This window comes from Ictalurus punctatus, chromosome 22, assembly GCF_001660625.3.
Source record: "Ictalurus punctatus breed USDA103 chromosome 22, Coco_2.0, whole genome shotgun sequence".
Taxonomy (NCBI): Eukaryota; Metazoa; Chordata; class Actinopteri; order Siluriformes; family Ictaluridae; genus Ictalurus; species Ictalurus punctatus.
This window is the reverse complement of record NC_030437.2, coordinates 2,335,134-2,351,727: the sequence shown is the minus strand read 5'-3', so window position 1 is coordinate 2,351,727 and position 16,594 is coordinate 2,335,134. Positions and strand designations below refer to the sequence as shown.

The 16,594-nt window shown below is 48.9% G+C and overlaps 1 protein-coding gene across 9 annotated transcripts in view; it reads left to right on the top strand.

Annotated features, from left to right (window-relative positions):
• The window catches only part of arvcfb (ARVCF delta catenin family member b), a 129,069-nt gene that overhangs the window by 53,319 nt on the left and 59,156 nt on the right, over positions 1–16,594 (top strand). Inside the window, exons 1-2 of one of the 9 annotated variants that reach the window (XM_047149924.2) lie at positions 9,879–10,213; positions 10,320–10,515. The exons of 7 other annotated variants lie outside the window; for them this stretch is intronic. In XM_047149924.2, coding sequence (XP_047005880.1) covers positions 10,495–10,515 — 21 coding nt within the window. In that variant the 5' untranslated portion in view covers positions 9,879–10,213; positions 10,320–10,494. Of the gene's footprint in view, positions 1–9,877; positions 10,214–10,319; positions 10,516–16,594 lie in introns of those variants that run through there. One more of the 9 variants, XM_047149927.2, reaches the window with a different exon arrangement.

The following is a 16,594-nucleotide window of genomic DNA, read 5'->3' as shown; positions in this document are numbered from 1 at the left end:
TCAGTGTGCCAGATCTCACAACTTTGTACCAGACGGTTATATCGGCTGCCCTCGAAAACCAGCCAGAAGAAGCAGCAGCCGAAGAGTAATGATAAGAGAAGGGTAGAATAACAATAACGGAATAACACATCTTTGGTGCTTGGCCCCCTAAATACAAAACCGATCTCTTGGCACCGGTTAATTCGGGGCTTTAAACTCTAGTCCCAATGCTGCTGTGTTGTGTTCAGGAAGGTAAAGCAGATCCATCACTGCTTTATTACCACTAACACACAACGTGCAGATGTAACTGGGACACGGTTGCATGCGCCGGTGTAATCTTGACTCAGAAACGAGAGAGGGGAAGAGAAAGAAAAAAGAGAAAGAGAAAGCCGTTATAACTAATGCCGCTCGGCTTAGCCGAGCGTTTGAAGTGTGTCTCGGTAATCCTGAGCGCTCCCAGCGTACACGTCCTCGAAGTCAAAGCAGCAGTGTGAGAAGCACGCAGACAAATCTCCAGCAGAAACAGCGTAAGCTCTGGACTGGTGGAGAACGTCATGATGTAGAGAAGAGTGTGTGATTATTTATTTTATTTATTTTACCCCAGGGTTGACGCTTGGAAGCATCCTGGTCGGGAGCTAAGGTACACACTTACCGCCCCTTGCGGTCACGCTTAACTCTTAGATTAAAAGTGACGCGACGCTGACGTTAACACGACGGAATCGCCTCCACATCGCCGTCATCCTCACGTCCTGCGTTTAGACGCACGCCAGGGTTAAAAGCGGCGTGGGCGAACAGCGCTGCAGAGTTTAACATCCCGATTTCAGCTCTTACCAAAGCGTCGCGAAGCTGAAAAAGGCGAGCGGCGTTAAGGCTCGGACGTTCTGCCTTAATGGCACGAGGATAGAAGTCTACTCGCCGCTCTTTGTGTGTTGTTTGAACCGCACAGAGTTTGAAAGGTTCGAGTGCACGAGTTCTCCTTCATGTTTGTGTGAAGCCAGTGCTCCTTGAGGAACCTTGACGTGTGTGTGTGCGTGCGTGTGTGTGTGTGTACACATGTGACAGCTACTGTCTAAGTGCTAAGAGCTCATGCTTCAAAGCGAGAGAAAGAAAAGCCAAGTGGTAAACAATGCCTTCTTTCTCTCTCGCGCGCTCTCTCGCGCGCTCTCTCGCAGTTCTGAGGCTTATCAGCGTTTGGCTCCACGCTTCTGCTTTAAGCTTGCTCAGCCTCGTCTTGACTTCTCCTTCTCCCCGCTTTACTTCCTCTTTTATGTTCTTTAAATAGAAATGCCTTTGAATCCTAAATCGGGGCTGAGATCCTAAGGGGGTGTGTGTGTGTGTGTGTGCTTTTAGTATACGGGCAGTTTGACTAGCTTTATTCCTTCACCGGGTGTCTCTTGGGGACTTGGTGTGTGTGTTGTGTAGAAACATGTTACCATTTAATGTTGGGTTATATACACGTAGCTACTCCTACAAATACACACGTACTCGTGCACTTAGCTTACCTATATAAAAGGTATAAATGCACTATGTTCGGAGGGGAAAACCCCAGCTGTACGCCCACACTTAAACCTGATAATAGCTGTGAAGCACGGTGTTGGGAGCATCACAGATTGGAGCTGCTTCAGGGCTTAAACAGCTTGCGACTTTTGACCAAGCAACATTTATTCCCCCTCCCATAACTGAAGAAGACTTTTACTCCAGTAAGAGCTGTTGCTGTGGACCTCTCCTCGATTAACACCCCCCCCCCCCCCCCCCCCCCCCCCCGCCCAGGTCTTAGTTTAACAACCGACACTCAGACCTTTCTCTCCTGTGCACGTTTAAATTCCTAAAAATATACCGTGTTCATCTTTTGGAGGCTTTGTGAAAAATGTGTTGACCTCTTAAGTGCACCCGGGTGCTCGAAACTGAGTGTGTTAAATTATGGAAAATCTCCCAGAGTGCCTTTCAAACACTAAGAGCTGTGACCTACAGTGCAGCACGTTTAATCTCTCCTCACACTAAGCATAGTAATGTCTCTTAATACGTGTGATTGGGCTGCCAGTGGGTTTGAAGTGTGTGTGTGTGTGTGTGTGTGTGTGTGTGTGAGATCAGGTGGGTGGGAGTGGCAGCTGCACACGACTTGAGCAGGTGTTCGAGCCCCGCTGTGACTTGTACCGATCTCAGATCGGATTTGGTTTTTTTCGGATTTACCCGGAACTCAACTGTAAAACTGTCCCCAGTTCAGCGTGATGGAGTCGGACACAGATGGAGGCTCAGGTGGACGCTGGTGGGGATTGATTCAGTGTCCCTCAGAGGGGAAATGAAAGGGGGTAATCAGCGCGAACAGGGGACCGGCCGGGGTAATGAAACGGGACCGTTCTCTAATTGGTTTGCGTCTCTAACGCCAGTTTTCTGTCTCGCCGCTCTCCCATCCCCAGTCCCCCGCCCCCCCGTTCCTCCCCACCTCTAATGCCCGTCCTCTTGTGCTAACCTTGTGCTTTGTGACTTAATGATCTCCCTTTTCCCACCAGGATGTTGTATCGATTTTGCCCAGCACGCCATTTTTCATCTGCAGCTTATTTCGGAGTCGAGCCGCCGTTGTGCCGAACCATAACGCCAAGGTGCTGATTATCCCCCCCCCCCCGCATGTTGCGTATGGATTGTGCGCTGCTCGAGGGGTACGCAAATTGACTTGCCCAATTCAGCGCTCTGTGCAAAATCGCACCGAGTCAGTGTTTATTGTCCAGACAGCCTGTCTAGGAGATTCCCCAAGGCGGTCATGTGGGCCAGAGGGATTTAATCCACGTCTGGCGTTCGGCATTTCACACCTCTGCGCGTCTAGTATCGGTGTATTTTTAGCACAGGCACGAATGGAGTACTCGTCCAGGGGTTATTATAGTAGTAGCTGAATAGCTCCTGTTTGTCCCGTAGTGACCAGAAGGTTGTGAGTTAAACTCTTTGGGCTTTCTGAGAGCCTCTGTAGTTGACGCCAGTCTCTGACTCGCGCTGCTCGCTGAATGTAGGTTAGATCTAAAGTAGTTAACAGTCCTGCCTAACTGTCAACCCGAGTCTGCTGCCCGAGCCGGCCAGGTGGCCTGGATTTCATCAGTCGCCGCTCGTGTGTATCGCTCTATTTTAAGCCTTGTCCAGACTCCAGAAATCACGATAAGCGTAGAGGGTGTCTGTGACGTACAGTACGTCCCTCCGCTCGTGCATGCGATTAACGCCGTGTCAAATACGTGACTGCTGTTAAAGTTCTGCTAGCTGACGGGATTGACGTCATGACATTAACAAGGTGAAAACAATGCTCAAAAAAAACAACCACCCGAAAAACATGATTCCAGTCGCAGGTTTCTGTTTCTTTCACGTCTTTCCCTGCACTCGCTGGCCGTAAGTGTCTTTCACACGTTCCAGCCCTGTGTGTGTGTATCTGTTAATGGAAAAATGGTCTTGGAGTAATGGAGAAATGTGTTCTCCTCCCTTTGGGGAAGAGTAAACAGTAGGGAATGGGTGGATTCCTCGGAGCGGGACGTCGGAGCTCTCGTTCGCCGCGTGAGCCGTGTCCCGACCGCCGTTCCAGATAAATAAATGATCAAAGCCTGAGGACTGTGTGCTGCTTCAAAGGGAATACATCTATGATGAGAATAGTGTGTGTGTGTGTGTGTGGTGCACAGGGTTCTAATCCATTCGCCTCCTCCACCTGTACACTTCTGACCAACTTTTGCTTCCCTCTCGCTCTTCTTCCCGAAACAGCTGCGCGAGAGACCTTGGCGAAGGTTCCAGAGCTCTTTATAGATTCCATCCACACTTTCTGTTCTTTTTATTTCCGTCCGAGTCCGACTCTGCGAAGGTGAATTCTGTCTTTCTAACATTTTTCTTCTGTCTTTCACTTTCTCCCCTCCAGCCAGTCGGACATCTCTCCTCCGCGTCGGTGTGTAGCGGAGGATGTCCTTGCTCTAACTCGTCCTGCTCCACTAAACCTCTAGGTGTGTATGAAAATGCCGTCCTCCGTCCGCCGTTGTCGTTGGGAGATTGTCACGTCCGTCATTTTCTGTTGGGACGAGTGCTAATTCCGAGTGTGTGCAGAGTGTGTTTGGGTGTTTCCCCCGTGCTTGGGCATCACTGTCATCATTACACACGGCGAATATTTGTGTAGTCATGTAACGTTTCCATGTTGCTGTTTCTATCCTAGAGCATGCAAAGGACGACGTCTTGACGTGTGTTTTGTTTGCTTGTTGTTGTTTAACCCGGCTCCCTTTTAATCTCCACCCCCTTTAACCGAGCCCATTCTGTAACCAGTGCAAGGTCCGAGCGGACATGGAGGAGTACGAGGCGCGTTCGGCCGCCAGCATCCTGGCCTCGGTTAAAGAGCAGGAGGCGAGGTTTGAGCAGCTAACGCGGGCGCTCGAGGAAGAGCGACGCCACGTCTCACTGCAGCTGGAGCGCGCCAACATGCCACGCGCCGACCACCTCCCGTGGCAGCAGGTGGTCATGCAGGTAAACTGGTTTATTGAGAGAGGAGCGCAAGCCCGCCCATAACGTCATGTCATCTCTGACGATGTCATTTCATTTGGTTGAAATTGTGGTCGCTGGTGCGTCATTATCCGTTACTTTTACGTAAGCATTCGGCTTTCGTACAGGACGACTCATCGGTCCCACCCTCAATCCTCGCCTCCACCAATCCTCTACCTCCACCAATCATCACCTCCACCAGGCTTCTACCACCACCAACCATCACCTCCACCAGTCCTCTACCACCACCAATCATCACCTCCACCAATCCTCTACGTCCACCAATCATCACCTCCACCAGGCTTCTACCTCCACCAATCATCACCTCCACCAGGCTTCTACCTCCACCAATCATCACCTCCACCAGGCTTCTACCACCACCAATCATCACCTCCACCAGTCCTCTACGTCCACCAATCATCACCTCCACCAGGCTTCTACCTCCACCAGTCCTCTACCTCCACCAGTCCTCTACCTCCACCGATCATCACCTCCACCATTTCTCACCTCCACCAATCTTCAGGTCCAGCCCATTCAATCCATCCATTTGCTTTTCTATATCACCTTTGCCTCTGTTCGTGTCTCTCTTAACTGAGAAAGACTGGATCCTCATCTGTTTCAAAATGTCACACATCATCAACTTCCACCTCAAACGATGTCCAAGCCACAGGCTGTGGTCACAACTCCAATCCTGAGGACACACACACACACACACACACACACACACATACACACATATATATACACACACACAGAGAGGTTTGTTACATCTTTGTGTGCGCTTCTAACCAGCAGTTACAGTTTCCTCCCTGCGGCGTAACTGTGTGTGATTCACTTGCCAATTTAAAACCAATAAAGATCGAATTGAGTGTCAGTCTATTTTCCATCGGTGTGGACCGAGCCTGTGTCACCGGCAAGACTTTTTGACGATCTCCATTTCCTCAGCAGCCCTGGCATCCTGGCCTGCTCGTAAAGCCCAAACATAATTTACATCACCGTCTCTAATGTGACAGCTCGGAAATTAGCCCTTTTGACAAGACGTTCATTTTCTTAGCCGCTGCAAATTGGACACCGTGGCCTCAGTAAGTCTGGATGATGTAGAATCTAGAACGTTGAGAGTGGAAATCTTTTACACAATTGAGTTATCGGGAGTTTAAACAGTCTCAGGCGTTGGTAATGTTTGTCTAGAAGTTGAGATGAGGAGACATTCCTCAGTCTTCGATATGGATCACTGACGGATCTCATAGATTCAGGGCACCCCCCCCCCCCCCCCCCCCCCCTTATCTCTGGCTCAACTTGTACAGTGGGACGTGAATCACAGAATGAGCGAGTCACTGATTCAGTAGTCGCGAGTAGTGCCAATGACTCACGCCTTCCTCTGGCTGAAGTGCAACTTTAAACAGAAAACCTTGCCAGCTTTTCATTGAGCGAGCTGTGAGGAATCACCTCGTGATAATTCAAGTGGATTCATAAAGCGATAGGAAGTCAGCGTTTTCAATTCCATTTAAAGGAACGATCTCGCACTGAATCACGTATAAAATCAAAATAAACGCTTGGCATTCCGTCGAAGTGTTTTGATCACAGCCATCACCTGTTATACCTCTCGCGCGCTCTCTCTCTCTCTCTCTCTCTCTCTCTCTCTCGCGCTCTCTCTCTCTCTCTCTCTCTGACACGGGCAGTATGTCAGACAGATCCAGTACGGATCAGAATGTCTCACTCCGTATCCACACCTGAGCGACAGAGGCCTCGACTCCCAATCCCCATTATATGAAGCGGATCATCGATTGTACAGGCGTCAGAGAAAAGCCACTCGTCTCGCGTCTCTCCATTTTTCACTTCCGTTTTTATCCTCGCCGTCTTCAGGGCCATTGATTTCCGAGCCCGTCTGATTACCGATTAGACGCGAGGCTGTCGTGAGCCAGCAGGCCGGAAGATCCGTCGGACATACCCTTCGTGACTTCCTTGGATTTGGACGCGTTAAGAACACACTAGCTCCTTTGACTGTAGGACTTATTGCATTTTTCCTCAACACCATGTTTTGTTTTGTTTTGTTGTGGGTTTTTTTTTTTTTTTTTTTTTTTAAACACTCATTTCCCCTTCGCACAATGAAAGGCCAGTGTGCCAAGCATCGGAGGCAAAGTTTGCAAGACCTTCATAAATCTGCTGCTTAACAATGACGCTTTTTGTTCCCCACACACACACACACACACACTGCTTCCTTGTAAGTCATTAGGGAACTTGATGCCTCCTGCGAACTTGTAAATTGTTTGCGGCGTTTTTTTTAGCAGTCGTCCCCCCCCACCATGACCTCTCGCTTAACGGAAATGAAATACATATTTGACAGATTTTACGTGTGACCTTTATAACAATAGTATCAAGTATCAGCAGTGCTAACAGTACTGGAGCACTAAGACTCGTTCTTCTCTAATCGGGAATTATTTCTCAGCCCGTCCCATGCACCCTGACTCTTTCCTTTTGTCTTCAGAAGGGGTTAAATTGCTATTGTGTCCCACATACACACACTCCATTCTTCTCCTCCTCCACTATGGGACTAGGGTTCTCAGTCTCCCTCACGTGTGTGTGTGTGTGTGTATGTGTGTATATATATATATATATATATATATATATATATATATATATATATATATATATATATATATATATATATATATATATATATATATATATAATTTTTTTTCTTCAAAGCCATAGAGACTGTCCTCGTGTGCCAGGGCGAGCTCAGGGCTTTTAATGTTTATAACACCAAATTACGCGCTGTTACGCTGTTCGCTCCAGACTTCATAAAATCTGTTTACGCGGTGCTCTTGTCCTGTCCTGTCCTGTCCTGTCCTCTAGGCATGACAGTTTTTAGCTGCGGCTATAAAGAGTATGATCTCCGCTTTCCATAAAGCATCCTCGTGTTTTTTGTTTTAATTTAAATAAGGCTCTCGAGTCCTCAGGAGTCACTGGAGGAATGTGACCCCTGCTCCCCGGGCGGTGCGTCTACACCCAGCATGTTCTCCCAAATTAAAAGCGGTCTCAGTGGCTGTGCAGTTTGATCGGGCGCAGTGACGACACGTCGGACGAATCTGCTCGGGCGCACCAGGGCTGAAGCATCGCACGCTGAAAAGCGGCGTCTGCTCGTGGACGACCGTGCTGTAGGAGAGAGTGTGTGAAGTTTTAATGCCTGCTGATGGATGAGATGAGATGCCCATCACCTTTCTCAGACAGATTATTATCTCTCTCTCTCTGTCTCTCACTTGCTGTGGGGCTGATTAGCTGAAGCTGTCTCGGGACATATTTCAGATTACATAAGCGGTCCGTGGAGAAGACGGAGATAAAGATTAACAAACCGTTTCATTCCTGCATTGTTACATTATTCTATTGCTCTATTGATGCGCTTGCCACCGTCACCGCCGGCGTGAGCCTGAAACAAGGCTTCATAACGCATGTCGCGATTGCTTTCATGTTCTAGTTCTTCTCTTTTCTCAGGAATGTAGTGTGTTCATTTGCTGACTGTTCATTTCTCCTTAATTATGTGTCATTACACTCCAAACGTGTGTGTGTGTGGAGGGGGGATGTTTGTGGGGGTTGGGAGGTTCCTTCTAAGAAAGCATTGTGTGTTTATAATCCGTCTCTATATGGTTTACAACCTGTGGAAATCGGAATACCTGAAAGGAAAAGCTTGAAACGTGAAAAAGACGTCCATATAAGGAAATGGAAAAAAAAGTTTCACTCTCGACTGAAGTGGAAAAACTGGTCACATGGTTGATTTTTATTTATTTTGTTCCAGCTGAAGTGGGGAACATTGGGCTTACCTTGCTGTATCTAAATATATCTTGACAGAGGAAGAAATGAAAGGGTTTTTTTCCCCAATTTGATTAACAAAAGTAATAATAATAATCCATGGAGTAGGATTGAGCATTGGTGAAGCTGAATCAATGAATGAATCACTCAGTAAATGGAGGAAGATGAATGAATGAATCGGTGAATCACTCAGTGAACGAACGAAGATGAACGAATTAATCAATGAAGGAAGATGAATCAATGAATCACTTAGTGAATGAAGAAAGATGAGCGAATGAATCAGTCACTCAGTGAACGAAGGAAGATGAACGAATGAATCAATGAATCGCTCAGTAAATGAAGGGCGATGAACAGCTGAATCAATGAATCACTCGGTGAATGAAGGAAGATGAATGAATGAATGAATGAATCAGTGAACAAAGGAAGGTGTATCAATGAATTGCTCAGTAAATGAAGGAAGATTCATGAATTCATCTTCAATCAATGAATCACTCGGTGAATGAAGGAAGATGAATGAATCAGTGAACAAAGGAAGGTGAATCAATGAATTGCTCAGTAAATGAAGGAAGATTTATGAATTCATCTTCAATCAATGAATCACTCAGTGAATGAAGGAAGATGAATGAATGAATGAATCAGTGAACAAAGGAAGGTGAATCAATGAATTGCTCAGTAAATGAAGGAAGATTCATGAATTCATCTTCAATCAATGAATCACTCAGTGAATGCAGGAAGATGGACGAATGAGTCAGTGAATCACTCAGTGAATGCAGGAAGATGGACGAATGAGTCAGTGAATCACTCAGTGAATGAAGGAAGATGAACCAATCGTTGAATTACTCAGACGTGCCTCGTCGAAAGCTGCAGCCTGAAGCTGGTGAAAGAGACGTTTCTGATGCATGTGGATGGAACGAAGCTCTGACTGAAGGCCAAACCAATTCTTCTGGACGGCCGGTGAAGCATCTCCGGCTTCCTTGTCACACGTGGGTATTTTTAGCCATGGGGAAGAGCGTTGGAGTGGGTGGCACTTCCTCTCTGCGCCCTACACCTCCCCAATATCAAACCATCAGAAAGCACTCAGTAATCAGAAATCACTCCACACCAGCATCAGACTCGGACAGGAGGCGTGGCCTGAAGCTTTAAAAGCTAAACTTGGACGTTAGAGAAGAAATTAAGGATTTGGATGAGAGTATATCTGCAGTGTGTATTCGAGTGTGATGAAACTAATAGCTGTAAATTCCCCAGTGCAGAGAGAGCGAGAGAGAGAGAGAGAGAGAGAGAGAGGGGAAAAAACACCGACGTTAGATACGTCTCGGGTGTGCTACTGAATTTTCTATAAAGGGAAAATTCCATTGTACACATTGTGGGTTGTGTTTTTTTTTTTTTTTCATGACTTTAATTATCTTTCAATGAAACATTACAATTCATTCTCACACTCTGAATAATGTCTGGAGAAGCTCTCAAATATTTATCAGACTGAAGGACAAAAGGACAAAGCACAGAGACACAAAGAAGGAGAGAGAGAGAGAGAGAGAGAGAGGGGGCAAAATGAAGGGATGAAGGGAAAAGTTGTGCCAGGATTGTGCTCCTTTGGCACGTCGGCGAGGTGGAGTCTGTCTCTCTCCTCTCTGTCTCTCTCTCTCTCTCTCTCTCTCGCTCTCTCCCCAGCTGCGTCCGTCTGTCAGCCCCCTCCTTCCCTTTTTCTCTCCGCCTCGTCTGCTCAGATGCAGCGTGAGGAGAGCAGAGCGAGGGAGCAGGAAAGCGTTACTCTCGCACCGCCAGACAACTCGGACAGGATTCTTTTCACACACTCGCTCTACCCCTCCTCTTTCTGTCGTTTTCCCCTCCTCCCCTCTCTCACTCGACCCAGGGGTTTTGTTCTCCGGGCCGGGGCAACTTTTCTTCACACGGTGCGCGGGTGTGAGCGCGAGCGCAGGTTTGTTTCGATTCTCTAGAGGCTTTTTTTTTTTTTTTTTTCCCCTCTTTCTCCGCGTGGATTCTTTACCCCGAGCGCGAGCCTCAGCCCCGCCGCTCTCTCTCAGGTCCTCGGAGCATGCGAGAGACGAGACCGGAGGAGAGGAGGAGTGCACGCGTGCGGTGAAAGGATGGCTGTGCAGCTTCTCTTCTGAGCGGCTGAGCTTCCACGCAGTGATTTAGGACTCACACGCCGAAGTTTGCTCTCGCCGTGCGTGCGTGCGTGCGTACGGGAATTCAGCCATGCCCGCCGAAGTCAAGCAGGTCAGTGTGGAGGAATTTCATCCCCAGTCACTTTCCTTCTCTCTCTCTCTCTCTCTCTCTCTCTCAGCACAGTGTCCTAAATGCCACCTGATTCTCACACAGCCACAATACACGGCTTGTTTTTGTGTAAACTGGACGTGTTCCGTTCTCGTTCCTTTTCACGCGTAACTCATGCTCACGTGTGAAGAAAAGAATGTCGAGGGTTTTTTTTTTTTTGGGGGGGGGGGGTTTATTGTGATTTACACGCGCGGTGGATGCAGTGCCAGAGTCTGGAAGATTTAGCACATCTGGACAAGCTGCCATTGTTTCGTCGCTTAGCAAAGGCGGTCGGACATCAAAGGAATGTCCTGCTTTTTCATCCCGGAGCGTTTTTTTTTTTGTGTGTGTCTTTGCGCGTCTTGCTTAAAGAGCGAGCCCGGACCGATCGTTCCCCGAGTCTATAAAGAAGTTGGCACGGAGACGCGTTCCAGCGGCCGTTAATCTCCTAACCGTCCCCGTGTCGTTTTTTTTCTGAACGGTTTCTGTCCGTGACACCTCAAAAAAACTGTCCCGTGACCTCATGGCTTCGTGACCTCTGACCTGTGCGTGAGTGAGATTCCTCGCGTGCTCGGCGGTCCGTCCGTGTCTCGGAGCGTTTTATTGCGAGGGCTGACAGCTGTCGGGTCGGGCCGTGTCGGAATTCCTGCTCGCCGTGCTGCTGATGAATCCGTGACGGTCCGTGTGGATTGTCGGGTTTCTGCTGGTGCATCTTTGAGTCTCTGGGTTTCCACACAGGAAGTGGTTCAGATGTGTATCTGTGTGTTTTCTTCCCCAAACCGCCAGATAACCGCCCTCACTTCCTTCTGGGCTTAAATTTAATCTTCACCTTGACCAAGTGCGTCAAATGCGAGTTTCCTCACATTACCTTATGCCTTATGTACGCAGATCCTGGACCAGTGCAACGGATTCGCTCTCATTAATTAGAGCTGTGTGTGTGTGTGTGTGTGTGTGTGTGTGTGTGTGTGTGTGTGTGTGGGGAAATGGAGAGATTTGTCCTGTTTTGATTGCTGTAACGTTAGTGTGGATCCAGTTGCACTGAGGACACTCCTCCATACGGATCAACACTGACCGGATTTGTGTGCTGCGGATGCGCTGACCCGGAAACGGCTGGTGGATGTGCTGCAACCCCCGAGGTGGTGTCTGGTGTGTGTGTGTGTGTGTGTGTGTGTGTGTGTGTGTGTGTTTGGACGAGTGCCAGTGGCGATCTAAGTAGATATAAGCTTCCTAGAGGACCTCCACCAGCACTTTTAGTGTGCGTGTTCTCACTGCTCCAGGATCAGAGAGGTTCTGGTCACGTTGCTGTGAGACGCTCAGAGCAGGTCTGAGATCAGCGTTCCTCTCCCAGCACACGCTCACTCGTGCATCACAGTGCTGGCAGGAGCGCTTTCCTAACCCATTTGGCAAGCTGTGTGTGTTACCGATATAGCCTTGTGCTTTCTCATGACCCCAACACACACACACACACACACACACACACACACACACACACACACAGCATGAGTGTGAATAGCAGACACACCCACATACACACATGGAGCTGCCGTTAATGTTTATGGATTGTAGTACTCGCCTGTACCGTGCTTAAATAGTTTACTGTGTGTGTGTGTGTGTGTGTGCGCACGTACATATACCTAATGATGTACGTGTTGTTGGACCTATTTTTGTGCATCATTTTTTTCATTCGTTACATATAGATTATGAAAGGAGAGAGAGAGAGAGAGAGAGAGAGAGAGAGAGAGAGAGAGAGAGAGAGACCGACAGGCAAACACACAGAGACGGATAGTGAGACAGACAGGAAGAGTCAGACAGACCGAGAGAGAGAGAGAGAGAGAGGGGAAGAATCAGAGCGAGAGAGAGACAGGAAGAGTCAGACAGACCGAGAGAGAGAGACAGGAAGAGTCAGACAGACCGAGAGAGAGAGAGGAAGAGTCCGAGAGAGAGACAGGAAGAGTCAGACAGACCGAGAGAGAGAGGAAGAATCAGAGCGAGAGAGAGACAGGAAGAGTCAGACAGACCGAGAGAGAGAGGAAGAATCAGAGCGAGAGAGAGACAGGAAGAGTCAGACAGACCGAGAGAGAGAGAGAGAGAGACAGGAAGAGTCAGACAGACCGAGAGAGAGATAGAGAGAGACAGGAAGAGTCAGACAGACCGAGAGAGAGATAGAGAGAGACAGGAAGAGTCAGACAGACTGAGAGAGAGAGAGGAAGAATCAGAGTGAGAGAGAGACAGGAAGAGTCAGACAGACCGAGAGAGAGAGAGAGACAGGAAGAGTCAGACAGACCGAGAGAGAGAGAGAGAGAGGAAGAGTCAGACAGACCGAGAGAGAGAGAGAGAGAGGAAGAGTCAGACAGACCGAGAGAGAGAGAGAGAGAGGAAGAGTCAGACAGACCGAGAGAGAGAGAGAGAGACAGGAAGAGTCAGACAGACCGAGAGAGAGAGAGAGAGAGACAGGAAGAGTCAGACAGACCGAGAGAGAGAGAGAGAGGAAGAATCAGAGCGAGAGAGAGTTATCAGATGTGTGTTTGACAGGGAGGAGGGGTTGCCCTGTTTTTGTGGAAATTAATCTTCTGCCGTCCCCTCTCTGTGTGTGTGTGTGTGTGTGTGTGTGTGTGTGTGTGTGTGTGTGTGTGTGTGTGTGTGTGTGTGGTAGAATGGCTGCCGGTGACACATAGAGATTAGGAGGTAGTCATACTCTTATCAGATGATTTGTCTGATACATCTTCACCTCTCAGCACAGAGATACAAAAACAATGTGTGTGTGTGTGTGTGTGTGTGTGTGCGTGTGTGTGTGTGTGTGTGTGTGTGTGTGTGTGTGTGTGTGTGTGGAGAGAGACAGAGAGTTGCGTGTGTGACACTTTTTTTTTTTTCTTCACCTTGTACGATGAAAACAAGGATAGAACACACACACACGTGCGCGCACACACACTGCGCTGCTGTGTATTAGGTGATCGTTGGAAACTGAAGGGACAGTGTTGGACATGTTTCATGCTTTTGTCCTCCTCCTTCGTTCCATTTTTGACTAATCATTCATTTTACACACACACACACACACACACACACACACACACACATGGGTGCATAAGAATAAAGGCGCGCACTTTGAACTTGAGAAAATGCCTCTGACATGAACACAATCAGGAGTTCTTCATACTGACGTAAGATCGATGTCTTTGTGCTGCGAGACACTTTTTCCATCCATCAGCCTCCTGGATCGATTAAGAGCCAGTTCATTTCAGCCCCCCTCCCCCTCCCCACTCTTCTGTTACTTCCTCCTCCACTGCGCTCCATCTTCCCTTTCAGAAGAACTGGGGCTCCTTTGACATATGTATAGAGTATTTACACACACACACACACACACACACACACACGTCACTTTTCCATTCGCTTTTCACCAGCTGAGGTTGCGAGGCCCTGAGTGGGGGGAGGGGCGAGTGAGCTCCCGAGGCAGTCGTCGGCCATGTCGTACACGACGGAGTCACCATGTAACCAAGAGCGCGTGGCCTCGTGGGCAAAAACGCTTCGAGTGCGCCCCATTTCGCCATCCCCCCCCCACTGACACTGGAGACTCCTTCCGTAAACGTTAACGCCTCCTAACAGAAAGCTTCGCCAGAGCTGCTGATGAGACGAATATAAATAACTCCGGGGTTGACCCCGCCCCCTTCCCCCCTCTCCTCCACGCCACATGTAGTTTATTTTTCCCCGGAGCTTCACATCCTTGCCAAAAATCTGACACACACCCGACTCGTATGATTGAGCTTTTTAAAATTCTCCGGCTCCGCAGTGTGTTGAAGTAACACTGATGGGAGCGAACGGCGTGTGCGTGCGTGCGTGTGCGTGTGTGTGTCGGCCGAGCGAGATCCCCCTGCAGCTTTATCTCTCAATACAGGTTCATTACAGGAAGTGGAGGTCCAGAGAATGTGTTCCACTTTCCCCAGTAATGCAAGCTGACAGGGGGAGGGGAGGGGGGAGGGGGGTCGCAGGCCTCAGCGTACGCGTGTTGTGCTGCGTTTATTCGTTTTCTTCTGTCTTCTTCACTCCGAACTTTTAATGAGCTTTAAATGTTCAAAGTCAGCCGCCCAGGAGACTAAAGCGTGCCACACGGTTGTTTTTAATATCGCCGATAGACAAGAGATAAACGCGGGAACGGTAAACGTGTCCGTTTTGGCGGCGAGAGGAAAGCTGTCGTCCGCCGTTATCTCGACTGGTGACGCTCGCCCGCTCACCTCGCCTCGCTTTCTTTCCCTCTTAACGGTCCCGTTCCCACCAGGACGTGAAAGGGGAACAAAAAGCGAGAGGCGCGCTTCCGACATTCCTTAAAGCTCTATTGAGTTGTCTAATGAACCTCGGCTGGTCCGTTTCTCGCTCTGTCTCGGGTAAACGCCGCTATTCTCGCTCTCTCGCTCTCTCTCTCTCTCTGTGTGTCAGAGTTTAATCTGTTTGGAAGCTGTAATCAGCACCGAAGCCTGCGTGCCGGAGTAATTCCCGAGGAAAAGTTTCTCCAAAACTTCCACAGCATCTTATATCTTCTATACTAAGGAGCGTCCATTTCCATCAGTTGATTCGTCCTCGCCCCGCCTTTTGAGATGCGTTTGGGAGCGAAACCTTCGCCCCGACGTGGGAGAACATCCCGAGGAATTTGTCTTTTGTTTGCAGAGGCGACCCAGAAGCCCACACGAGTCCCTCTGGTCCGTCAGATTGAAGGCATGGTTTTGTAAGAGCAGGGTTGAGGAGCAGAACCGGGGCGGGGGGTCCTCAAGTTCAAGGCGGTTTCATATTTTGGAGCAAAGCTTCGCGCTGTCTGACCAAACGGACGAGGTCGATCCTGATTTCTCATCCTCGCGTTCTGACCCCCTGTCCCTTTTCTTTCTTTTCTTTTCTTTTCTTTTCTTTTTCCTGCCCCACTTCTCACATCCACAGCGTCTGCACGCGTCTCCTCCGTGTCGCCGTTTAGAAACGAGGCGTCGAAAGCGGAACGCTAAATGCTAACGCCAGCACGTTTCTCCCTAAGCACGCCTTTTTATTTATCCTGATTTTTGATGCACGCTCTGAACGTTTGATCAGGCACACGGGCACAGAGCGAGCTAGAGAAAAGGGACGCGGGCGTCATCGCCGCGGGAACTGAATTTCAATCCGGCCAATTAGGATGAGTGATGTGCGGAGATAAGAGCGAGGGAGGGCTGTCGCGGTCACACCTCTTGTCGAGTCCCATCAGGTACGCAGGAGCTCTGAATTAAACATGGGCCGCCACCTGGAGGAGGACCTGGCGGCCTGTGCCAGGGGGAGAAAGTTGCCCTTTCGGCGCCGACTGTGATTTCGGTGTTTGGTTGGCGTTGGTAATCAGACAGCGTTAGCCGGTTTGTAGTTCACGGAAAGGCCAAGCGCCGGACGAAATGCGGAATACAAAGCATTTCCATTTATTTATTAAACATGCCTCCATTTTTACTCCGCAAACGCAGAAAGCCGTGATCTTCCCCACACCTCACACGTTTTTGCTAACGGGACGTGTGACTGTGAGAGTGGTTTGAAAATAACCTTTTTTTAGATTGGACATTTGGAGCTTATCAGCATGCTTTGTTTTGTTTTTTAATTCCAGGCTGATTTTTATTTTTTTTTCTCCCCCCATGTCGAGCTCGACGCCCCGGACTCCATTGATCCAAATGTCAAGCTGAAATCTGTCACACACAGGACTTTCTTTTTTCCCCCCGTCCTCACACTCTTGAACGTATCGACGGACTGCGTTGTTTTGTACAGAGTCACAGCTGTGCGTGTCCCTGAGCTTTAAGGTTTCTGTCGCATCGTCCAACATGTACAGAGGAACTTGGGGAACAATACGTCAGCGGGAGGAAACCAGAGCCTTGTGTCCGAACCTAATGGACTCGTCCTTCAGAGAACCCAAGTGTAGACCGTGTAACGGATGACTCTATTAGACACTGGCGCCTGGAGCGTAAAAACCTGCCGTCGTGATGCCGCCGCTTTGTCATCATTCACGTACGCTGTAAGACACTCCTCCTCCCACTGTTTCACCGCGCGCATGCTTTCG